Source organism: Scyliorhinus torazame, chromosome 3 (assembly GCF_047496885.1).
Source record: "Scyliorhinus torazame isolate Kashiwa2021f chromosome 3, sScyTor2.1, whole genome shotgun sequence".
Classification (NCBI taxonomy): Eukaryota; Metazoa; Chordata; class Chondrichthyes; order Carcharhiniformes; family Scyliorhinidae; genus Scyliorhinus; species Scyliorhinus torazame.
Genome location: NC_092709.1, coordinates 303,704,268 through 303,730,836, shown reverse-complemented (window position 1 = coordinate 303,730,836; position 26,569 = coordinate 303,704,268). Strand labels below are relative to the sequence as shown.

Genomic DNA, 26,569 nt, shown 5'->3' with positions numbered 1-26,569 from the left:
GCCAAAACATGCCAAAAAAATATTTTTTTTAAACGACATCTGCTATTGCATCTGGCACATATCATTCATAAAAATTGTGACAGTTCTTTGAAATGAAGCACTGTAGAAAGATTTTTTCGGCGTTTCATTTCAATATTGCCTTGTCCCATCATCTTGTCCATTTTTCTCTAATTAATCTTCTTTATTTTCTCAAGGAAACCAATTTATCAATATTGTTCTTGCAGCCCATCTCTTGGCTTCTTACTGTGAAATCAGAAAGAAGTCTTACAACACCAGGTTAAAGTCCAACAGTTTTGTTGCGAATCACTAGCTTTTGGAGCGCAGCTCATTCCTCAGGTGAATGAAGAGGTGGGTTCCAGAAACACACATCATACTGTGAAATCAACAGTATGTAAGTCACTGAAATAGCATTTTAGATGATCATGTAAATGGTATCTACATACAATTTTCACTTCTAAATTCCTACAAAATCTTTTAATACATTTATTTTTGAGATACTCCCTTGAGAAAACAGGATGGTAACCATTTAGGGCACCATGTTTTCATTTGAAGGGAATCTGGTTCCCATGAAGTGACAGAGAGCTGTACATATTGACTCAAAGCACAGTGCTCTTGACTTTTACAAAGCTATTGTAAATGGGTGCCAAAGGTTAGCTAGCTTAATGAAAATGCCACCGTGAGCTGCACCACAAACAAAATCCGAAAGTGAATGGGCTTTGTTCCCCATGCCGTTAACCCTAGATAAGAGCATTTTAATGCTGTCTCCAAACACCATGGTCCTTCCCCTTGTAGTGATCTGCACTAAAGCAGTACCTTTCTTAAGCTCAGCGCCGTGTTGTTTGGTAACACTGAAGATGCAGGACCACAGCTACAGAAATAACCAGATGTGCCTATACTATCTGAAGACTGGAAATATTTGCCAAACATGTTTTAAAGGGTAGGTGCTGAAGTATTTATATTTGCATGTCTGTACTACTGATGGATGTTGCATGTAATTAAGTGTCTGTTCTATGTATTAATTGCCTTTGTATAAATAGTGACTGCAAAAGAAATCAATAACTCAGTTGGTCAGTGTCAATTTGCTTAGTTCTGCATCAAGACTGGATGTGATTATATGTTGGACTACATAATAGTTTGCAACACAACAACATAGATATATTGCTTTACTTTTCTAAAGTTTAAAACTTAAATAGCTCAAACAAACAGTTTGGTCCAGATAATTGAATAACTAGAGATTTTGTGCATGATTGGCACTTGGGTTGCAGTAAGAATGAAAGGTGAATGCTACATGGAAATTATGCTTGGATCAGGTATGCATATTTTTTACCAGCTTGATCATGATAATCAAATTTTTTTTCCTATTTATGAAAGGTTCATATTTTGTGATGCATTGCACATTACCACACTTTTGGCCAATTTTATTTATGGTTATTTTCTGTTGATTAAAAGATCTTCATATTGCAAATGCCTAACATTTATCACAGTGAAATAAATTTGATCCTTTTTTTTCCCGAGTTGACTCCGTTGCTAAGTGCATGTGTGCCAGCATTAGATGAGGATAGGTTCAGAAGCTGCTGTGCTACTTGACTATGATTGAATAGCCTGCAAACAACTGTCAAGGCTCACAAACGGAGAATGACCACTGATGTGTGGTATCAAAGCTGCTAGTACTCTTGAAACTGGATCTCTCAGGGGAGTCACTTCTTCAACAGTATGAAATGAGAAGGGGAAAGAAAAGCTGATTCTAAGCATGCATTCACTACCATTGGTATTGTTTGGTACACTGCACAAAATATTTTCTTTTCATTCTGATCATGTTTTTCAGCCCATAGTAATTATGTTGAATAAAATTGCATGTTTGTGTGTTTGTAGCCTTTGGCAAACCATCTGTGAATACCAAATATAGTCTGTTGCAATGCTTTCCCATTCCCTCACCTTTGCTGATGAGATTGTTTTAAAATTTAATTGCTTGATTTTGTTCTGTTAGCTCTGTGCCGATCAGTACAGTCCTGCTGTTTGTAAACTCATCTTCTCTCCAAACAATCCTACCTTCTGAAAAGTATCTTCTGACCTATATTACAGGCACAAGTAAGGCAGATTAATAATGTGAAAATGATATCCATGTCATTTGAAATAATTAGATCTAAACTATATATTTATAAAAAGCTGATAACAATTTGAGATAGCTATTCCTTTGACAACCTTCAGAAGTATCAGCAAAAAAGGTACATAATGTACAGTCAGATAAATGTGGACAGTATTATTTGATCTGATATGACTAGGATCTGATAGTTTCATAAAGCAGCCACCGGGTGGTTGAGTATTAACCTGCAAAATTCTAAGAACACCAGCCAGTGGCAGGCGGTAAGAATGGGAAGGACTCCCAGTTGATGCGGAGTGGGCCCCCTCAAGCTACTGTTAAAAGAAAATGTTGTCACAGTCCCAGAAGAACATAGGTTGTTCTTCCTTTTGAGAACTGACTAGTGGCTATTTAACCTGATTCAGCTGAGGGGCAAGGTTGAGACGTTGGGACCTTTGTGAATAACCTCAACTTGTACAGGAATTGAACCCGCACTGTTGGCATTGCTCTGCATCACGAACGAGCCAACTGAGCTAACCGAGTGTGTCCTCAAGCTAGTAAGCCTCTGGCGGTAGACTAACAACCTGTTCCAAGAAAAACCATGCTCTGGGAACAGGTGAAAGTCTGCCCTGTGAAGAGAAACAGCAACTCTTATTTGATCAGCATGATGCAAAAGCACTGTACTTAAATTGGGGGTTTACCTTTATCGATTTATTAATGCAATGAACGTCACGTTGGACGTTAATCCACTAATTTACATATATGGTAAATTGATGCCTCCTAGTTCATAACAATTATTAATGGCTATGTTAAACATTGTCAGCAGTACTTGCCCACCAAGTAATATTTGGTGTGCAATCTGCCTTTGTGTTTTTGTGTAAACACCTTTGAACCCAAGTATTTTAATTAGTACATAAGATAAAAGAATGCATGCATTAAGTACATTAAACAATTCAGGTGTGAATGGGTATGCGCTGCGGCAAATCAGATGGGTATAAACTAAGCTAACTTGTAAAAGAAAAGTGAGAAGCTGGTTGTGCTTTTAAAACTGGGTGTTCGTGTATTTCCATTCCCTATTACCCTTCATCCCGAGACACACACCACCAAATGCACAGGTGGGAGATCTTCTCTCCAGCTTTCTCCCTTTGCTACTGTTCACTAATTTACTGGGATGTAAGACAGTGTTCCTTATATGTCTCCATTTATTTCTTTGTCTCCCTCTCTCCTACCTCCATTTTCCAGAAGGCCACCCGGCAACTTCACCTGATCGAGAGTGAGAAAGTAAATGTTCACATGGCGCAATATATTGCTGCTCCAACATACTGTTGTCCAATTTTCAAATTTCCCATATTATAAGGTTGTAAAGAAAAAATAGCAAAGATCAATTAACTATCAGACATTTTTAATAATAGAAAGAAAACTCCATTGAGAGGGAGGAGGTATTAACAATTTTAACGGGCCTAACCGTGGATAAATTCCCGGAGCCAGATGAGATGTATCCCAGATTGCTGTGGGAGGCAAGGGAGGAGGTTGCAGCGGCTCTAAGAAAAATGTTCAAATCTTCTCTGGCCACAGGAGAGGTGCCAGAGGACAGCTAACGTGGGGCCATTATTCAAGAAGGGAAGTAGGGTCAAACTAAGAAATTACAGGCCCCAGTGAATTAACTTCAATGGTAGGGAAACTGTTGGAAAAAAATTTGAGGGACCGAATAATGTCCACTTGGGGAGGCAAGAATTAATCAAGGACAGTCAGCATGATTTTATCAAAGGAAATCATATCTTACAAATTTGGTTGAATTTTTTGAGGAGATGATGTATAGATTAGGGTAGTGCTGTTTATCATAGATTTACAGTGCAGAAGGATGCTGTTCGGCCCATCGAGTCTGCAGTGGCTCTTGAAAAGAGCTCCCTACTTAAGCCTACGCTGCAACTCTATCGCCGCAACCCAGTAACCTCACCTAACTTTTTGGGTACTAAGGGACAATTTAGCATGGCCAATCCACCTAACCTGCACATCTTTGGACTATGGGAGGAAACCGGAGCACCCAGAGGAAACAGGGAGAAAGTGCAAACTCCACACAGACAATCACCCGAAGCTGATTTGAACCGGGTCCATGGAGCTACGAGGCAGCAGTGCTAACCGTGTGCCACCATGCTGCCCAATAATGGAGTCTACATGGACCTTAGTAAGGCTTTCAACAAGGTTCCACATGGGAGGCTGATGAAGAAGGTAAGAGCCCATGGGACCAGGGCAGTTTGGCAAACTGGATCCAAAACTGGCTTAGTGGTAGGAGGCAGAGGGTGATGGTTGAAGGTTGTTTTGTGACTGGAAGCCTGTGTCCCATGGTGTTCTGAAGGGATCGGTGCTTGGTCCCTTGTTTGTAGCTAATTATTTAATGACATTAATGACCTGGATGCGAATGTAGGATGCATGATAAGTGAGTTTGCAGATGACAAGTAAGTTCGCAAATTACACAGAAATTGGTGATGTTGCAAATAGTGAGGTGCAAGGCCTTATTACAGGACAATATATACGGGCTGGTAAGATGAGCAGAAGAGTGGCAAATGGAATTTAACCATGAAAAGTGTGAAGTAAAGGATTTTGGGAGGACTAGCAAGGCAAGGGAATATATAATGAATGGTCTGACCCAAGGAAGTAGAGAGGATCAAAGGGACCCTGGTGCGCAAGTTCACAGATCTCTGAAGACAGGTAGACGAGGTGGTTAAGAAGGCCTTTATTAACCGAGACATTCTATATAAGAGCACGGAGATTATGCTGGAGCTGTGTAAAACGCTGGCTAGACCCCAGCTGGAATACTGTGTACATTTCTGGTCACCGCACTGGAGCGGGTGCAGAGGAGATTCACCAGGATGTTGCCTGTGCTGGAGCTTTTCAGCTATCAAGAAATACTGGAGACGCTGGGATTGTTTTTCCTGGAGCAGAGAAAGCGGAGGGGACACCTGATTGAGGTGTATAAAATTGAGGGACGTAGATGGGGGTGGATAGGAAGGTACTTTTCCCCTTAGTAAGGGGTCAATAAACAGGGGGCATAGATTTAAGCTAATGCGCAGGAGGTTTAGAGGAGATGCGAGGAAAAGCTTTTTCACCCAAAGGGTGGTTGGAATCTGGAACTCAACACTGCCTGAAAGGATGGTAGAGGTCAGAACCCTCACAACATTTAAGAGGTATTTAGATATGTTCTTGAAATACCATTGCATACAAGGCCACTGACTAAGTTCTGGAAAATGGGATTAGAATAATTAGGTACTTGATGGTCGGCGCAGGTGTGATGGGCTGAAATGCCTCTTTCCGTGCTGTAAAACTCTGACTCCTCATGTTCCTAGTTTGTCATTCACATTTCAGTGTCTCAATCATTTATTTACAACGAATCAACCTTTAACTAATCCAAAAAATCCTACTATTATTATTTTTTCTAGAACCTTCATATTTTTCTAGAACCATGAATTTCTACCAGAATGCATTTAGCAGTGAATGAGTTAAATGGAGAGTAATAAACACCCGAGAGTCACTTGCAAAACTAAACTCTCATCTCGGTTCAGTTTATCACTCTAACTGGAAGAATGAAATTTAAGCATTTGATGTATGATCTAATTGGCAAGATGATACAGCTCAGAAAGTCCTTTTGTGTACCCATTTGTAATATTTACCAAGGAGCTTGTAGGCATTTCTGAGTGATGAGTAGAAGTCTAGACATCAGCTAGTGCTCTTTTTAACTCCATACATACACAATGTCCATATTGAAGTATTGCTTACATTTTTTGAATTGACGATCCATAAATTAATAGAAGGAAGTAACCGATATTGGCTATTATTTCATTCCATTTATAGCACCCAGCCCTTTTATTATTTTCCCATTGATTAATCCCTGTTTTTAGTGGTCAGCAAAAGCCCCTCTCCATATGACTACAGTTTACGTGCTTATTTATTTGAACAAAAAACATTCCCAAAGCTTTCCTTGCACACAATAATCTTCACTCCTACAATAATTATAGTGTTGATTAGCAGTCCCTTAAATTGTCACCCTTTTCTACACGTACACTTTTGGGTGTAACATCACACTTCTGTTGCTGCTGTGCTTGATATCCATGTATCTGCAGGGATAAAAAAAATAATCCAAAACTTTAAAAAATGAACAGTAAAACATAGGCAGAGAAAAAAATTAGGAGAGGGAGACAAAAGAAAACACTTTTAAAAAGTAAGAGGAATAAACTCATAGAAAAAGAAAGGTTATCAAAATAACAAAAGGTTGCCAGACTGAATCAAATTTTAATTGACCCTTGTAAGGTATGTTTCATCTTTTCAAGTTTAAGAAACGTCATCATCTCCTTGACCCATGCAAGTGGGAGGGTGGAGCTGCAGACACACAGTTAATAAGATACGTTGACATGTAAGCAATGAGGCAAAGGCCAAAGCACCTGGATGGTGATGGTCTACAGCCATATCATCAGGGATTACCATAATGGGATTAATATCCAGACTTTTCGCACATGTATGAAAAGTTGAGAACACAGAGCACCAGAAAGCAGCCAGTCTTGGACGCGACTAGAACAAATGAAAATGTTTCAGGAGCCAAATGATATCTCGCACAGGCAGGACAACCTCTGGAGTATATCTCTAGGTTTAGAAAGATAAAGCCGATGAAGAATATTAATTTTGGTGCAGACCATATCTAATCCACAACGAAGAAGAAGGCAGTCTGAAAAGAATTGACCGCCAGACGCTAGTCTTTAAGTCCTGCTCCCAAGACGCCTTGATATTGGCTAAAGACGCACCAAAGAGCTTTTGAATGTTATAAATGTGAAAAACGGCCCCTTAAACAAAAATCAATGGGACTGTTAGGAGATAGAGAAGGAAAAAAGCAACATGTTTACTGCCAAAACTGCCAACTTGTAGGTACCTAATTAAAAAGCTGATTTTGGAACGCCATTCTTCCTTACTAGATAATCAAAGGAAACAAAGATACCCTCAGAGAAAAAGTCTTTAAAAGATTTCAAAATAAATCTGTACCAGAAGGTGGAGAGCTGAATTTATTTTTTAAAAAGTGAAAGAATGGATTAGAATGGATAAGAATAGAGGGAAGAATATGTTTAAATCCAAAGTGATTTTTGAATTGAGACCATATTTTAAGGGAGCTCAACACAGAGCACTTTTATGTATAGCGGTTCATACAAGCTGGTAATAGTGAACGTAATAAGGAAACGGGCGAGACAGAGAGGCAAGAGTAATGTTCAATATTTGCCCAAATAGGCCTATCATTGCCTAAAAATGAGTGAACCCAATACATAAGCTCATGAATATTGGGAGACAATAATAATGCAAAACATTTGGCAAAGCAAGACTGCTGTACGATTTTGCACTTTCCAAAATGTTTTACAAATTAATGGGTGTTTTATTCAAAATAAAAGAAGAAATCAATTGGTCAACAGATTTAAAGAGAGATTTTAAAATAAAAATAGGAATAGCCTAAAATAATTAGGAAAATTTAGGTAAAATCATAATTTTGGCAGAATTGACATAACCAGGAAGCGACAGGGACAGTGCCAACTAATGGGCAAGGTCTTGATTTGTGCCTTTTAGTAAAGTCTTTAAGTTTCTACTTTAAAAAGATTGTTGGATTTGTGTTGCACAGATATATATTTTTTAAAATTTAAAGTACCCAATTATTTTTTCCAATTAAGGGGCAATTGAGTGTGGCCAATCCACCTAACCTGCACATCTTTGGGTTTTGGGGGTGAAACCCATGCAGACACGGGGAGAATGTGCAAACTCGACACAGACAGTGACCTGGGGCTGGGATTGATCCTGGGTCCTCAGTGCCGTAGGCAGCAGTGCTAACCATTGTGCCGCTCTGCACAGATATTTTGAAGTAAGTAAAATCATTACAAGCCCAATTAAATGGAAATAAATTCAAATGCAGATTTAATCAGTAAAAGCAAACTTTTTCTAAGATTTAATTTGTAACCTGAAAATTTAGCACACTGGAACAGTGTCAAGAACATTGGGTCAGATATGTCCAACAAAAGATCACCTACATAGAGAGACCTTATAGCATAAACCATGCTTATTAATTCCAATTACATTCTTATTAGATCAAAGTGACAAAGCAGATGGTTCAATAGCAATATCAAAAAGAAATTGGGATAAAGGACAGCCCTGTCTTGTGCCTCCGTGGGGGGGGGGGGGGGGGGGGGGGGGGGGGAGAATAAGCAGAGTTTTTAATCCCCGAAATAAAAACTTGACCACAAACAAGTGTTTCTAAAACTTTAAATGAATAGTCCCATTCTACAGTCAAGTGCTTTATTCAGCATCTAAGGAAATCATAACTTCTGGAATAGGGGAGGGAGGCTTGGAATAAATAATTAACTTGGAGAACGACCCTTAATAAAGCCAAGTTGATCCAGGGAGATTATAGTTGGCAAAATGAACTCCAAATGCAGGACAAGAGCTTTGGTAAGAATCTTCTGGTCCATGTTTAACAGGGAAACGGGGCGATAGGATCTGCACTTAAAGGGGTCCTAACCCTTTTCCAGCAATAGTGAGATATTTGCATGATTTAAAGTGAAAGAAAGATTACCATGAAAAAGTGAATCTGAGAAAACTAAGCTAAACAGGAGAGATAACAGGGACAATTTTTTTAAATGTTAACCATCAGGTCCTGGAGCCTTATGACTTTGTAGCGCCTTGAAGACCTGACATTTCTAGAGTTGAGAGGGGATTATGTAACGCAGACCTATAAGCAGTGCTCATGGTTGGTATATCAAGCTTATCAAAAAATGAATGAAAACTGGAGTTGTTGGCAGACTCTGAGGAATACAGGGTAGAATAGAAAGTTTTAAATTGATCATTTATGCACTTGTAGTCAAATTTGGTGTGAATTTCCGTCATCACATTGAAGTCACTGATTTGCGAAGCTGGTGAGAAAGATTTTTGCTGACTTTTCCACCATGCTCGTAAAACTGTTGCCTTGATTTCAGAAAAAGGTTGCTTAGTCTGCTCGTAAAAAGGTCAATTTCGAGGGCAGCATGGTGGCGCAGTGGATTAGCCCTGCTGCCTCATGGCGCTGAGATCCCAGGTTCAATCCCGGCTCTGGGATGGGGTTTGCACATTCTCCCTGTATTTGCGTGGGTTTCGTCCCCATAACCCAAAGATTTGCAAGGTCGGTGGATTGAACACGCTAAATTGCCCCTTAATTGGAAAAAAAATGAATTGGGTGCACTAAATTTATATTAAAAAAAGGTAAATATCTGTCTTTAAACTGAGTCTTTCCTTATAAGGCTCAGGAGTTGGAGCCAAAACATGCTGGTTAATTTAGAGTATAAGATCAACTAATTCAGATTGGCGACTCGAGCACTGCTTTTTAATCCTTGCAGTGTATGAAATAAGCCTCAAATGCATTCCATAATGGTGGAGAAAGTTACATCAGGGTCTTGTTGATGTCTAAAAACAAATCAATCTAGGAGGAGATAAATTGAATAAATTCTTCAGCAAGAAGAACAGGATCAAAACGCCAAGTATGTTCAAAGGGCACATTTTCAGGAAAACATAGTTTTATCAAAAGGGGGACATGATCAGATATAACAATGCTATGATATTCACTGGAGTCAAGTTTGCTATCCAAAAGAAAAACTCTATTCTTGAATAAGAATGATGAACTGGAAAGAAAAACAATCTCTTGCACTAGAGAAACGGCAACACCAAGAATCAGTAACCTTCTAAGATTGTGGAAAAGAACTAATAACAGAAGCTGCTCTAGCATGAACCAGTTTTCGACCCAGGATCAGATCATTTGTGCAAGTAAGGCAAAGAGGAGAAAAAATTGGTTAAAAAGAAACTAAGCACCAAACAATTTGATGCATACAGGTTGGTTAGAATTACTTGTTTGCTAAATAAACTACCAGATACAATCACTCAGTGGCCATTAGGATCTGCTATGATGTGTGAAGAGACAAATGGGATATTTTTGTGAACAGAAATTGCAACACATCATGACTTGAGTGAAATTTGGAGTGAAAGGCCTGTACCACCCACCTCTTCCTGAGTCTGAAATAATATAAATGCACCAATGGATCTGAAAAGCAATATCAGCCATAAGCTTCTGAAGGCGAGAAAATCTCTTCAATGGGTGATTCATCCCTTTTACACTCCAACTAACAAAATTTGTTGAATATTTGGTCATATTCGATGAAATATTCTTGTATATCATTACACAAAAAGGGAAATTTATTAACTGACCAGATTGAGGCAACAAAGTTGGAACAGATGGCAAACTGACAACCCTCTACTTAAAGAGCAACCAAAGAATGAAAAACATAGGAAGATAAGGGAAAAGGAGCAAAGATAATATAAAGTCTCAAAAGCCGGCCCTCCTCCAAATGAAAGGTTGCACCCACCTCCTTTTCTTAAGTTGGGCTCAAACATAACTATCTTAAAGATAACCTCAATAACTTTGGTCCAAAACCCCACCTAGAGAAAAATAAAACATAAGTATCCCCAGCTATAAATATCAAAGAGCCCAACAATAACATTGAAATTGTCATACTAAAACTGTTATCTCAAATTGCAACATCATATCAATGCTGTAAAATAAATAGCATACAGTAATATTAAGAATTGTGATCCAAAACACATCGCCACCATGTGTACTAAGAAAAGAAAGTGCTCCCTGATCGACTCAGTCATCAATATTCTTGATTAAAACTATTCTTCTCATGTATACTCTAGCATAAATGTTTGTATATTCAATTTAATATTCATAAATGAGAATTATTATCAGAACTGGTATGAACTATCAATAGTATAACATCGCAATGACTAATGTTGTAACTGAAATATATATAAAATATGGGGCAGCACGGTAGCACAATGGTTAGCACTGTTGCTTCACAGCGCCAGGGTCCCATGTTCAATTCCTGGCTTGGTTCACTGGCTGTGCGGAGTCTGTATGTTCTCCTCCTCCTCCAGTTTCCTCCCACAAGTCCCGAAAGATGGTCTGTTTGGTGAATTGGACATTGTGTACCTGAACAGGGGCTGAAGTAGGGGATTTTCACAGTAACTTCATTGCAGTATTAATGTAAGCCTACTTGTGACAATAAAGATTATTATTAGTAAACACATTTAAAAGAAATATATATATATATATATATATATATATCAAAACCCAAAAGTGGCAAACTCTCATAACAGCAAGAATTTTTTTAAAGGCAGTCCTTCAATCTTCACAGTTGCTGTTAATATCGTACTGCCATCAAGCGTTCAATGTTAGAAATACGCTGTGGGCAGCTGTAGAAGAGAGGACAAAATACTCAGGAGGAGAAAATGAAAACTTCCCACAGCTGAAATCCGGCAGCGTCCTCCATCGCAGCTTATCAAATAGATTAGCCAGTCAACCAGGTCACCCAGTCAACTAGTTGCATGTCACATTGTCTTTCGCCTATTCTGGATCAAGGAATATTTTCTGAACGCCTTTGCTATCTGTGACCCTTAATCTGCAGGGTAGAGCAGGCTAACCTTTGCTCCCATATAGTGCCATTGGAGACACAAAGGCAGCTCTTTTCTTAGCTACTGCCACAGTAAAATCCAGAAAAATAAAAATTCTGTTTCCTTTGTAGAGCAGGATACCGTTCTGTCTAGCCAGCTGCAGAATCTCCTACTTACTGTGATAGTAGTGGAGTTTAATGATGAAAGGGGCCTCTGTTTCTGTCTGGTCTTTGGCTTAGTCTGAAGGCTGCGATGTGCTCTGCCTAGCAGTGGCATCTCAGGCAACTGCAGCACGTCTTTCAGCAGCTGTGCCACAAATTCAGTAGGACAAGGGGCCCCACAGTTCTCCCCCACCCCAGAAATCCTCAAATTGGATCTCCTTGATCCAACTTCAATGTCTTTGGTTTTTACTGTCAATTTGTCGACTTTAGGTGAGAGCGAGACCCTTCGTTCTGAAGTTGCACCACCCAGTCCGAAGACTGGTTGACAGAGTGCTCGAGAATAGCAAGCAGCCATGTGAAGTGCAAACAGCACTGACCGAGTTAATGGAGGTCAGTAGTTCTTCTTGGATAGTAATTATCTGACCACAAAGCTCGGCAGATTAAAACATTTTGGATAAAAATTTTGACCCGAAAGAAGCTATAGTATCAAGAATTGCAGTCCACATTCGAGGATTCCATTGGATGATTTGTCAAAGGCAATACGGTGGCTTGATGGGCCACATCGGTTTCCCTCCTTTGTATGGGGTGACGCCAAGATGGGCAAAAGGTCTTTGAAATTGACAAAATAAGCGTAAAGCCAGTGAAGAAAAGAGACAAACCGTAATAACGATGTAGAAATTGGACATTAAATAATCACTATCTCGGGGTCAAAACCCTGGAACTCCCCTAACAGCACCATGGGTGTACCTACACCACATGAACTGCAGCAGTTCAAGAAGGCAGCTCCTCACCACCACCTTCTCAAGGGAAATTAAGGAGGGCAACAATAGCTGGCCTTGCCATATTGTAAAAATGAACTTTTAAAGCAGATTGTTTTTTTCCCAAAACATATATATATAAGTTGTTCTAGGCTGGAGCTCGGTAAAAACCCGTCTTCACATCATGGTGCCCGAGAGTTCCCCCGGGATCAAAATATTTCTAAACTGTTGTTCCAGAGCTATCATACCAATAAAAATACACATCATACATTTGCTTTTATGGTTTCTTGAAATTATTAAAGAATGTTCTACTTTCTTTAAATGTTATTTCTTCCACAAAATATGTATTTTTTCTTTATTTGGGAGAAACCTTTCAGTTTATAAACCTTTGAGGTTTATAAATCTCTACCTCTCAAATCAGGTGCACAAATTGTTTATGAAAACCAATTGGCAGCCTAAGCTTTGGATTGGTAACTGTAATTTGGCTAATGCACGTGATGTAAATTTGGATCAAGTTTATATTAATGCATGATGCTAACACATATGACACTTATGTCTTAAGGACTGATGGATTTTTATAAAGGATAATCATTAGGAACTAACCATTAGCTATTCTTTGTGTTGGTGTTGCTGCATTGTGAATTTGAATGATTTAGGTATTTGACTAGCAAAGTTCTAAAGTTGGAGCTGTAGGCTATAAAATAGTGTCAAAACTTCTGACTCAATTTTAATTTAAAGTAATAGTTTGCACTCAGTATTAAGGGGCAAGTTCAAAATGTTCCAGGTGCGGATAATTTACAACAAGTACTTGTAGAGTAGACCAATCTGTGATTTATGTAATGCTTGATGGAATACAATTATTGAAGTCAGTCAAGAGAAAGGCCTTTAAGAAATTAATATCAGAGGTTGAAAAAGTGTCGCTTAAAATTACTGACAGAGTAAATGAAGCAAGTTATCACTTCAATTTTCAGTGAGGTGTACATTATTTAAGCAGTACTGAAAATATATGTGGACCAAATATAGTAAAATTTGTATATGGATTTCACTGCAGCCTTGAATAAAAATGCAAATTGGCAGCAGGTGGAAGTGTTCCCCCAGTTGCAGACTCTGGATCCGAAACTTGTTTCCTGAAGTTTTACAAAACACACCAAAATAACCTGGTCTCCTTATTTTAGAGAGTGCCCCTAAAAACTGAGCTGGAATCTACTAAACCCATCTGTTTAAAAATTTTTTTTTTTTTAAATCTTGAACCTAAATATAGGCGTTGTCACCTCAAAAATGTTCCCCAGTTATACTCGAGCAGTGACTCCTTCCTGCTTATTGTGTTTGTGACCATTTCCAGATAGTTTTTCTTTCTGACCCTGACCGCCTGTACAGTGTTCTTATTAGATTCTGTCCTTTGGCTTATTTCAGGGATAAACCAGGAAATTACAGGCCAGTCAGTCCAACCTCAGTGGTGGGGAACTATTGGAAGAAATTCTGAGCAGCTGAATTAATTTGCATTTGGAGAGAGAGGGACTAATCAAGAAGAGTCAGTATAGTTTTGTTTAGGGAAGGTCATATCTGACCAACTTGATTCAATTTCTCGAAGAGGTGACCAGGTGTGTAGATGAGAGTAATCTATTTGACATAGTCTACTTGGATTTCAGCATGGCTTTTGATTGGGTCCACATACGAGGCTGATAGAGAAGATAGGAGCTCATGGGATCGAAGAAAATGTTGAAATTGTATCCAGAATTGGCTGAGTGACAGGAATCAGAGGTTAATGACTGAGGGTGCTTTTCTGACTGAAAATCTGTGGCCAGTGAAGTCCAGCAGGGATCAGTGTTGGTGCCGTTGCTGTTTGTGGTTTATATAAATGATTTAGACTTCAATGTAGGAGGGTTTATCAGTAAGTTCACAGATGATACAAAAATTGGTGGGATGGTAAATAGTGAGGAGGATAGCCTTAGATTTCAGGAGGATATAGACAGGCTGGTCAGCGCAAATGGAATACAATTCGTATTGTTGCTAACTTTTGGTTGGTTCAATTTGCTCTGTTTCATACCCTTTGCTCTAGAGTCGCCGGATATCTTTATGATACCACCACAAGGTTCAAGTTCAAGTACTGATCAATAACTCAACACACCAATCAGTAAGGTTCAAATCAAAACACATATTTATTATACACAGTCAGTCACTCATGCATAAACTCTACTTTCTATACTATTCTCTATCACTAAAAGGCCTATACTTAGCTTCGGAATTGGCCCACCAGGTCAGAGGAACAAATGGCCTTTCGTTCGATCTGAGTCTGCAGGATTGAAAAGCTGGTATGGACTAGTAGCTAGGAGCGCCTATCTCGTAGCATGCGTTGACTGGAGACTTACTTGGTTGATGCAGCAGCTTGGGCAGTTCACTCTCAAGGGTTGATTTGCGTTGCTGAGTGACCCTGCCAAGAAGGACGATTTGAACTTGGGAACTCTACTTTATAGTCCCCAGGGGCTTCCCGCCCTTTGGGGCGGACCCCGTACCTGGTTCCAGGTGATTGGACTACGTTCCGATCACTGGGATCAATTTCTCCAATACTGGAGTGGTTCCCTGATCGCTGGGCGGTCCCTAAGTGTCCGTTGGCCTTCCTTTGTCTTGGCTCCTGCTGGCGCCGAGGAGTCTGGCTTGGTCTTATTCACCTTAAGTGTTTCAATTGTGCCTGGGGATCGCTCATTAATATGCAGATGGCTGTTGGTTTCAGTGCTGTCTGGGCTTTTGCACGTTCTAATGCACAGGATTTCTGCACTTGCTAGTTTTTGCCTGTGTTGGCTGAATTTCCCTGCAGCCTTTGCAGACCTCCATTTTAAGTCGGGAAGTGGCTAACCCAGGTGGCTACACTATGAGGTGATGAACCTGGGCAGGACAAATGAGGCAAGGGAATGCGTGATGAACAGCAGGTTCGTGGGAAGCACTGAGGATCAGAGGGACCTTGGTTTGCATGCACACCGGTCACTTAAAGCAGCAGGGCAGGTGGATACAATGGTGAGAAAGGCATATTATTATTATATGCCTTCCTTGTATATGCCTTATTTATATGCCTTTATTAGCCAAGGCATAACATTTAAGAGCAAGGGAGGCTATGCTGGAACTGTATAACTGCATGTTGAATAGGGCACAGTTCGAGGTATTGTGTGCAGTTCTGGAATCCATATCATGGATGTGATAGCACTGCAAAGGATGCAGAGGAGATTTACCAGGATGTTGCCTGGGCTGTAGAGTTTTGTAATGAAGAGAGATTGGATAGACTGGGTTTGTTTTCCTTGCAGCAGCGAAGACTATGGGGGGACATGATTGAGATGTATAAAATTACGAGGGACATAGACAGGAAGAAACTTTTCCCCTTGGTGAAGGGATCAATGGGTAGAAAGCATAGATTTAAGCTAAGAGGCAGGAGGTTTAGAGGGAATTTGAGGAAAAATGTTTTCAACCAGAGTGAGGGTGATGGGAATTTGGAACTCACGGACTTAAAAGGTGGTGGAGGCAGAGACCCTCATAACATTTAAGAAGTATTTAGATGTGCACTTGCGATGCCAAGGCATACAAGGCTATGGGCCAAGTGTTGGGAAATGGGATTCGGATATTTAGGTGTTTATGAATGGCACAGACTGTTGGGCCAAAGGGCCTTTCTGTGTTGTGGACCTCTGTGACTCTATTCCACTTCGTTGATACGTTGGCCAAAGTGCGCTGACTTCAGATGAGTGCAGGTTTTGACATTAGTTCTTTTCTCCTTTCCCATTCAGTTCAGTATTTTGTTGTAAGCATTCAGCTTGTGTTTTGCTACACATGTGTATGATGAGGATTTATGTTCTTGCCATACAGTGACTTTTCCAACCTCAACCGTGCTTTTCTGGTTGAAGAGGTTCGGAGATTGTAGAGAGATCAGCTTGGTCACCTCATAGTGATAGGTTGAGGCATCTCTTTAGGTCATCACTTTGAGAGTGGTCAGATGGAAAAAGGGAAAGATAAAGGAATAACTTCATAATAAAATTGCCCTGTATTATATTGTGTGCTTACAAATGCAGATTTGTGGGCTCAGGAACTAGACATGTGTCTTAACTGAATTTGTGTACAATTGTTTCCTGCCAACACTGATAAGATTGTTTTCTAAAATATTTTTGAGAGCTTTTAAGATCAGCTGTACCACAAGTCTAAAGTTCCAGATATGCATTGAAAATACCCTCCATTGAAGGCAGCACGTGGTGAAGTGGTTAGCACTGCTGCCTCATGGCACTGAGGTTTCAGATTCGATCCCGGCTCTGGGTCACTGTCCGTGTGGAATTCGCACATTCTCCCCGTGTTGCCATGGGTTTCGCCCCACAAGCCAAAGATGTGCAGGCTAGGTGGATTGGCCATGCTAAATTGCCCCTTAATTGGAAAAAATGAATTGGGTACTCTAAATTTATTTTTAAAAAGGAAAAAAAGAAAATACCCTCCATTGTGTTGTGTGGCACTATCACCATGCTAAATGGCATAGATTTCAAACGGATCTAGCACCTCAACTGGGCATCCATGAGGCATTGTAGGCCATACACAGCAGCAGAATTGTATACAACCAAAATATGTAATCTTATGGCCTGGCATATTCCCCACTCTACCATTATCACCAACCCTGATTTAATGCAGGAGGACACGATAGGTGCAGCACCATGAATGAGTTGTCGATTTGGTGAAGCTGCAGCACAGGACTACTTTCGTGCCAAACAGCGAAAACAGCATCCCATAGAGAGCTAAACAATCCCACAATCAACGGACCAGGTCTAAACTCCGCAGTCCTGCCACACCCAGTCGTGAATGGTGGTGGACAAATAATCAACTAACAAGAGGAGGATGATCCACAAATGTCCCCGTCCTCAATGATGGGGGAGCCCAGCACCATTGTGTAAAAGGCAAGGCTGCCTGGGCCACTCAGTTCCTGACTTAATTACAATTTGGTCCAACATAGACAAAAGAGCTGAACTTCAGAGGTGAGGTGAGAATGACTGCCCCTGACATCAAAGCAGCATTTGATGAATGTGACATCAAGGAGCCCGAGTCAGTGGGAATCAGGAGGAAAACTCTGCACTGGTTGGAGGCATACCTGCACCTCCTGACTCTGCAAATTGTGTCTACCATCTACAAGGCACAAGTCAGAAGTGTGATGGAATACTCTCCACTTGCCTGAATGAGTGCAAATCCAAAAACACTCTAGCTCGACACCATCCAGGACAAAGCGACTAGTTTGATTGGCACCTCATCCACCACCTTCAACTCCCCTCCCTCCACCACCAAAAAGCAGTAGCAACAGTGTATTCCATCTACAGCAGGGTTTTTCAAACTCGGGGTTGTGACCCACAGGTGGGTGTCGGGATGGTCACTGAGTGATCGGTCGCAAAATTCCCGATTGTGGGAGAAAGTGCCCAATGGATGCGACCGACTTTTAAGAATACCAACTGCAATTGGCTTTTAAGTTGAGAATGCTGGCCTCGACCAAACTTTTAAAAAGAAACTATGTAGTCTTCCCGACAGAAGCGGCGGCAGAGAGCAGGTCACTGGCGACACACGCCCTGTACGTCTGTGCTTTGGCACAGATCACAGAGGAGAGATTCCTCCACTTTGTAGCTACCTGCAAGCAATCAACAAAACTGTGTGAAGAACTGGGTCGTTTTGTAATAAGGAAGAGAGGGCCAGAGACACAAAACAGGTCAGGATCTCTCAACTGAATCTGCTGGAGAAAGCTTCTTAGGAGAGTCCACAGTGGGACAAAATAGTGCTGGTATGAGCTGTATGCAGAACTCCAGTGCCTCTGATGAACAGCCAACAAAGAAAACACTGAAATCGGGACAAAGCATTATAAAAATGATTTCTTGAGATGTGGCTTTGTTTTTGTTTTTTAAATTTAGAGTACCCAATTCATTTTTCCAATTAAGGGACAATTTAGCGTGGTCAATCCATCTACCTTGCACATCTTTGGTTTGTGGGGGTGAAACCCACGCAGACACGTGGAGAATGTGCAAACTCCACACGGCCAGTGACCCAGAGCCGGGATCGAATCTGGGACCTCGGCGCCGTGAGGCAGCAGGGCTAACCCACTGCGCCACTGTGCTGCCCCGAGATGTTAATTGTGCCAAGGCAAATCAGAATGCAAATCCCATGTGTGTTATATACAGGGAAAATTAAAGTTTAAAACCCTCAAAACTTCAAGGCATTTGAAGACTGAGGCGAGTTCGAGGACGAACCTCTTGATTTTTTTTTCAAAGGATGCGGTGAGGAATTCGTCGGCTGAAGTCCTCGGCAGAAATGTAACATTGAATAGCAAAGCAAGTGAAATTGTGAGAACCAAGCAGGCTCAACTGTCGCACTAAAGGTAAGAAATAATGTGTTGCGAAGGTCAGCCGGTGTAGGTTGCGAAGATCAGCCAGCATGGGTCCCGAAGGTCAGCCAGTTGGTAAAAGTGGATCCCAGGAGGAAAAAAAGTGAAAAACACTGATCTACAAGATGTTCTGCAGCAACTTATTAAGATTCCTTCGACAGAGCCTTCTAAATCCACGACCCCCGCCATCTAGAAGGATAAGGGCAGCAGATACATGGAGCCACCGGTTGCAAGTTCCCCTCTGAGCGGCACACCTGACGTGGAATTATATTACTGATCTTTCACTGCCACTGAGTCAAAATTCTGGAACACCCTCCCTAACTGCACCATGAGTGTACCTACAACACATTGACTACAGCGGTTCAAGAATGTGACTCACCACCACCATCTCAAGGGCACTTGGGGCTGAGCAATAAAAATACTGGCTTAGCCAGCAACACTCACATCCCATGAAAAGATTTTTAAAAAGCCAAGCATTCGGCCCTGGCTGAAAATAACGTATAAAATCATACACCTGTGTTCCACACTCAGCTTGCCTTTTGGCTTTAAATAGGCAATTTGGCCTGAGATTTAGACTCCAAAATAAACAGTGTATTGTAATGTTTCATGTTATCTTATGAGAAACGTGTTTTGTGGCGCAGGTTGGTTCTCCAAGTCCTAATTTCTTCCTTTTCTCGCTCCCCGCAAATGTTATTGTGATGTGCATTATGACTAAGAACCGGGGCTGGCTTACCTGTTAGAGTTTGAGTTCATGGTCTTGGTCAGAATTCTACCTGGGTTCCTTACATGGGAGTGCCAACTGATGCTGCTCTCAATGCTGGTTTCTAACTTTTGAAGCTAGTGTGTGGCAAGTCATACCAAAGCGCAATATGGTGGGTATGCTAATCAATAACAACCAAATGTTCCTTGATGCTTTTCCTTTGCGTCTTTTTTATATGGTAGCATATTAAATACACCTCACACCAATCATAGAATAGAATCATTACAGGGCAGGAGGAGGCCATTCGGCCTATCGAATCTACACCGACCCTCTGAAAGAGTACCCTACCTAGGCCCACAATCCACCCTATCCCGTAACCTAGTAACCCCACCTAACCTTAGGACACAAAGAGGCAATTTAGCATGGCCTATCCACCTAACCTGCACATTTTTGGACTGTGGGAGTAAACCAGAGCACCCGGAGGAAACCCACCCAGACACTGGGAGAAAATGCAAACTCCACGCAGACTGGAATCGCAAGGCTGGAATTGAACCGGGTCCCTGGTGCTGCGAGGCAGCAGTGCGAACCACTGTGCCGATCAGAGAAGAGTAACTGGGGTGAAATAGTGGTTTGAAATTGAGGGAAGGCAGTGAGGACTTGGTGGGGCATTATACAATTGCTCAAAGTCCCAAAATGGGGCCTGTGCTGATTTAACCAGGATGGGGTATGGATGATGTGCGTGTGAGCGAGAGGATTGCAAAAATTGTCAGGACTACAAATGATAAGGACAGCTTATGTATGTGGTTCTCTGGAATAGTGTGCCTGTTATCCTGCCCATAGTAACTGCATTTTGCCCTGCCCTTTCATACTGTCATTCTTGGTCATTGGTAGTATGTGTGCGCGTCTAGCTGCAGTTCCTGATCAGACCACATCGATAGTGCTGTCCACATTTAATGTTTTATTTTCATATTATCAGCAACATGTTTGGGAATTATTGATGAATTTGCAAAGTGCATTGAGCCTGAAAGCTTATTTTTTCCCTTCACCCAATAATGCATTTGAATTTTAAAAACATACTGTACAGCTATCTTTGTTCAAGAAACTACATTGCTTGTGCACTCTGGCTACTGTATTGTGTTCAATAAAGCAAGAGATACAGCAGACCAAGAAATTGAGGAATAGTAGATGCTTGTCACTATAGAAAGCATTATAAAACCTGAATTATTTTAGTTAACTAAGTTATCACCATTTCTTCCTCTTCCACCTCCTATCCTCCTTCCCTTCTGTTCATGTGAATGAATCATCCATTGTGTTGTGTGTTCTCAGATGGACCTCCAGTGATAGCACACTATGATATTTCTGACACTAACTCCGACCCGGATGTTCTGAACGTCGACAATCTTCTTGCAGCTGCTGCTGTTCAGGAGCAATTCTCTTTTGGACATCATGAGTTCAAGGTGAACACTGTTAGGAACCAAGGGCTGCTGGAACAATGTGTGGCAGGTCAGTCTAATGAGAAATGTACTTGCCTGTGTTCTAGGTAGTAATTTTGATGTTATAATCTACCATTATAATGAGTGTTAACTATATTAATTTATTCTGAGCTGTTTATTCTGGATTGCATCAGCAGTTTTGGTGACAATAGCCTGTGATACGGACTGTCATATAAAAAGGGCAACAAAGTACATAGGTCCATTGTTGCTATTCTATACACTAATCCCCTACCCTTCCTGGAAAAGATAAAACAACCTGTGGTTAATTTTGGTAATCTAAAACATTCTTATGGTCTTATTTCTAATCATTTTAGTCACACATATATCCTGTAATACAGGGATAGTGTCATTGCCTTGAGAAATGAAAGCTGTTTGAAAACTCTGAAGAAGAGTCATATGGACTCGAGACACTAACTCTGTTTCTCTCTCCATGGATGCTGCCAGACCTGATGAGTTTTCCCAGCATTTTCTGTTTTTATTTCAGATTTCCAGCATCCACCATATTTTGCTTTTATTATAACTGTTGGAAAGTGTCTTTACAGGTCATCAGCATTTCTTTAATCTACAAACCTAAATCTACTATGATGAATCCCATAAAGAACTAATGTGTCTGTTGATTATCCTGACCTATCTCAACTGACAAATACTTCGCTGTCTCTGGCGCAATTGCATTTTTTCAATTAACATTGAGGATTTCTATGCTGGCTTCACTTATTATCAGCTGTTTTTATATTTTTTGGTTAAGCATCTGGCTGAACAGGTCCCAGGTGATCCTCCACATGAACCTTCTCTTCCCCTCTTCATCCAATCCCATCAAGATGTTCTTCCAGTCCTTTCTATCATGCTTAGCTAGCGTCCCCTTGAACACACCTATGCGATTCGCCTCAACTATGCCCAGTGGTAATGAGTTCCCTTGATCCTACTTTCTGGGTAGTCAAACCTTTTATGCATAGAGAGGTTAAGCTGAAAGGGTATTTCGTTGTGGATTTCCCCATTTAGGCTTTACTTTAACTTCAGTTCCCTTTCCTTTATTATATTTCAGGAGTCCATAGAGTACAGTTGAAGATTAATAGGCCACCGTACTTTCTGTTTGCACCGATTATTTAATTGGCTTCTGCAATGATTAATTGAGCCATCTAGAACTATGAAAAATGAATCCTCTGTATTGTTCATCCTTATCCATTCATCCCGCTGCTGAAATTGTGAGAGTTTGGCCATTGCGTGAAACCATACCCTAACATGAGGCATCAACTTTAGGAGAGGAAGGAAAGAACAATAAAGCTTACAGATTAAGGTCATTGATATCATGATTCACAGAATGAAGCTGCAAAGCAACAAAACTAATATTCAACGTTGATTTGGTTTTTTGTTGCAGCGGCACGGTGGTGCAGTAGTTAGCACTGCTGCCTCACAGCTCCTGGGTCCCAGGTTCAGTTCCAGCCTCGGGTGATTGTCTATGTGGAGTTTGCACGTTCTCCCCGTGTCTGCATGGGTTTCCTCCAGTTTCCTCCCACAGTCCAAAGGTGTGCAGGTTAGGTGGATTGGCCATTCTAAATTGCCCCTTAGTGTCCAAAAGGTTGGGTGGTGTTGCTGGGTTACAGGGATAGGGTGGCGGCGTGGGCAAGTAGGATGCTCTTTCCAAGGGCTCGGGCAGACTCGATGGGCCGAATGGTCTCCTGCCCTATAAATTCTATGATTTAGACTTTTAATTGCAGATTTTTATTGAATTCAAATTTCACCATCTGCAATGGCCAGATTCGAACTCAGGTCCCCAGAGCATGACTCTGTGTCTCTAGATTAGTAATCAGAAACAATACCACAACACCACTGCCTCCCCAATTCAGAGCCTACCACCCCCATTCAACATGGTCATGGCTGATCCACAATCTCAACACCACTTCAGCACTCGCCTCATATCCCTTGACACCATTATTTTAGGAATCTCTATTTTCTATGACTTGTCCTTGCTCATTGATCATGCTTTTATTGAAAGGAACGTTTAACATTAGTGAGGGTGTAAAATGGTGGACTGCCTATTTTATGCTCACAGATATTGCCAGTTACACCGATGTTTGGGCAAAGAGTGGAAGCAGTTATAATGTAAACCATGAACGCATTTTAATGGGATATGAAATGATCTAGAACTTGGTAATATAGCTTACGGTGTCATATGTATTTCATTAGCCCAAAAGATAGCTTGTGATTTGGTAATTTGTTGAGTTGTTTTGTCTGCGTCGTCTTTTGGCTGAGAGAAGAAGCAGGGACTGCTTGCAAACTTCACTTACTGACAGCTGTTAACTATTGGAAGGTACAAGAATGGGCCATGGTGACTTGCTCCTTTATTTACTAAATCATCACTTGGGAAATTTTGTGTAATTTGTGTAAACCACTTTTTTTCTTCTTGGAGTCCCTGTCTTGAGAGACAATGGGTGCACGCCAATAGGTCACTGAGCGGTTTGGCAGCATCTGGCTCTCTTGCGATGTCATCTCGTGTCTTGCCAGCTGCTTTGTCTCTTCTTTACTCTTTTCACTCCATCCTTCACTGCTATTCACCGGCCATGGACGATCGCTGGAAACTTGCTCCCAGCGCTTGTGGTCCATGCCATAGGACGTCATGTCATGTTTGTAGACGTCTCTGAGGCGAAGGGGTGGGCGGCAAGTGGGTCTGGTGCTGGTGGCGAGTTTTTTGTACAATACATCCTTGGGAACCCTGCCATTCTCCATGTGGCTCACATGTACAAGCCATCTCAAGCACCACTGGCGCAATATGGAGTATATGCTGGGGATTTTAGCTACCTCGATGACTTCTATGTTGGAAGTGCGGTCCTGCCACATGATGCTGAGGATTCATCAGAGGCAGTGAAGGTGGAATATGTTGAGGTGTCGTTCTTGGCTGACATACATTGCCCAGGCCTCACTGCTGTAAAGCAGGATTCTGCAGATGCAAGCATGAAACACTCAAACCTTTGTGTTCCGTGTGACACACCATTTTCCCATATCCTTTTGGTGAGTCTGCACATAGCAGCAGGTGCCTTTCCAATGCGCCTGTTGATTTCTGCATCGAGAGACAGGTTGCTGGTAATGGTTGAACCCAAGTAATGGATGCAGAATTTAACATAGAACATAGAACATTACAGCGCAGTACAGGCCCTTCGGCCCTCGATGTTGCGCCGACCTGCGAAACCACTCTAAAGCCCATCGACACTATTCCCTTATCGTCCATATGTCTATCCAATGACCATTTGAATGCCCTTAGTGTTGGCGAGTCCACTACTGTTGCAGGCAGGGCATTTCACGCCCTTACTACTCTCTGAGTAAAGAACCTACCTCTGACATCTGTCTTATATCTATCTCCCCTCAATTTAAAGCTATGTCCCCTCGTGCTAGACATCACCATCTGAGGAAAAAGGCTCTCACTGTCCAGCCTATCCAATTCTCTGATCATCTTGTATGCCTCAATTAAGTCACCTCTTAACCTTCTTCTCTCTAACGAAAACAGCCTCCAGTCCCTCAGCCTTTCCTCATAAGATCTTCCCTCCATACCAGGCAACATTCTGGTAAATCTCCTCTGCATCCTTTCCAATGCTTCCACATCCTTCCTATAATGCAGTGACCAGAATTGCACGCAATACTCCAAATGCAGCCGCACCAGAGTTTTGTACAGCTGCAACATGACCTCATGGCTCCGAAACTCAATCCCTATATCAATAAAAGCTAAGACACCGTACGCCTTCTTAACAACCCTCTCAACCTGGGTGGCAACTTTCAGGGATCTATGTACATATGCACCGGGATCTCTCTGCTCATCCACACTGCCAAGAATCTTACCATTAGCCCAGTACTCTGTCTTCCTGTTATTCCTTCCAAAATAAATCACCTCACACTTTTCTGCATGAAACTCCATTTGCCACCTCTCAGCCCAGCGCTGCAGCTTATCTATGTCCCTCTGTAACTTGTAACATCCTTCCGCACTGTCCACAACTCCACCGACTTTAGAGTCATCTGCAAATTTACTCACCCATCCTTCTACGCCCTCCTCCAAGTCATTTATAAAAATGACAAACAGCAGTGGCCCCAAAACAGATCCTTGTGGTACACCACTAGTAACTGGACTCCAGTCTGAACATTTCCCATCAACCACCACCCATTGTCTTCTTCCAGCTAGCCAATTTCTGATCCAAACTGCTAAATCACCCTGAATCCCATGCCTCCGTATTTTCTGCAGTAGCCTACCGTGGGGAACCTTAGCAATCGCTTTACTGAAATCCATATACACCACATCAACTGCTTTACCCTCATCCACCTGTTTGGTCACCTTCTTAAAGAACTCAATAAGGTTTGTGAGGCACGACCTACCCTTCACAAAACCGTGTTGACTATCTCTAATCAAATTATTCCTTTCCAGGTGATTATACATCCTATCTCTTATAAACCGTTCCAAGATTTTGCCCACAACAGAAGTAAGGCTCACTGGTCTATAGTTACCGGGGTTGTCTCTACTCCCCTTCTTGAACAAGGGGATAACATTTGCTATCCTTCAGTCTTCTGGCACTATTCTTGTAGACAAAGATGACTTAAAGATCAAAGGCAAAGGCTCAGCAATCTCCTCCCTAGCTTCCCAGAGAATCCTAGGATAAATCCCATCCGGCCCAAGGGACTTATCTATTTTCACACTTTCCAGAATTGCTAACACCTCCTCCTTATGAACCTCAAGCCCTTCTAGTCTAGTAGCCTGAATTTCAGTATTCTCCGCGACAACATTGTCTTTTTCCTGTGTGAATACTGACGAAAAATATTCATTTAGCACCTCTCCTATCTCCTCGGACTCCAATCACAACTTCCCACTACTGTCTTTGACTGGCCCCACTCTTACCCTAGTCATTCGTTTATTCCTGACATATCTATAGAAAGCTTTAGGGTTATCCTTGATCCTACCTGCCAAATACTTCTCATGTCCCCTCCTGGCTTTTCTTAGCTCGCTCTTTAGGTCCTTCCTAGCTAACTTGTAACTCTCAAGCGCTCTAACTGAACCTTCATGTCTCATCTTTACATAAGCCACTTTCTTCCTCTTGATAAGTGTTTTGACTGCTTTAGTAAATCACGATCCCCTTGCTCGACCACTTCTTCCCTGCCTGACAGGTACATACTTATCAAGGACACGCAGTAGCTGTTCCTTGAACAAGCTCCACATTTCCATTGTGCCCATCCCCTGCAGTTTTCCTCTCCATCCGATGCATCCAAAGTCTTGCCTCATCGCATCATAATTGCCTTTCCCCCAGATCTAACTCTTGCCCTGCGGTATATACCTATCCCTTTCCATCACTGAAGTAAACTTAATCAAATTGTGGTCACTATCACCAAAGTGCTCACCTACCTCCAAATCTAACATCTGTCCTGGTTCATTACCCAGTACCAAATCCAATATGGCCTCGCCTCTCGTTGGCCTATCTACATACTGTGTCAGGAAACCCTCCTGCACACATTGAACAAAAACGGACCC

At 41.5% G+C, this 26,569-nt stretch overlaps 1 protein-coding gene across 7 annotated transcripts in view; it reads left to right on the top strand.

Moving 5' to 3' along the window:
* Positions 1–26,569, top strand: part of ark2n (arkadia (rnf111) N-terminal like PKA signaling regulator 2n) — a 161,168-nt gene that overhangs the window by 117,374 nt on the left and 17,225 nt on the right. For all 7 annotated transcript variants that reach the window (XM_072497484.1, XM_072497480.1, XM_072497481.1 and 4 more), the window contains one exon: positions 20,903–21,079. In XM_072497484.1, the coding sequence (XP_072353585.1) occupies positions 20,903–21,079 (177 nt within the window). The remainder of the gene's footprint in view (positions 1–20,902; positions 21,080–26,569) is intronic.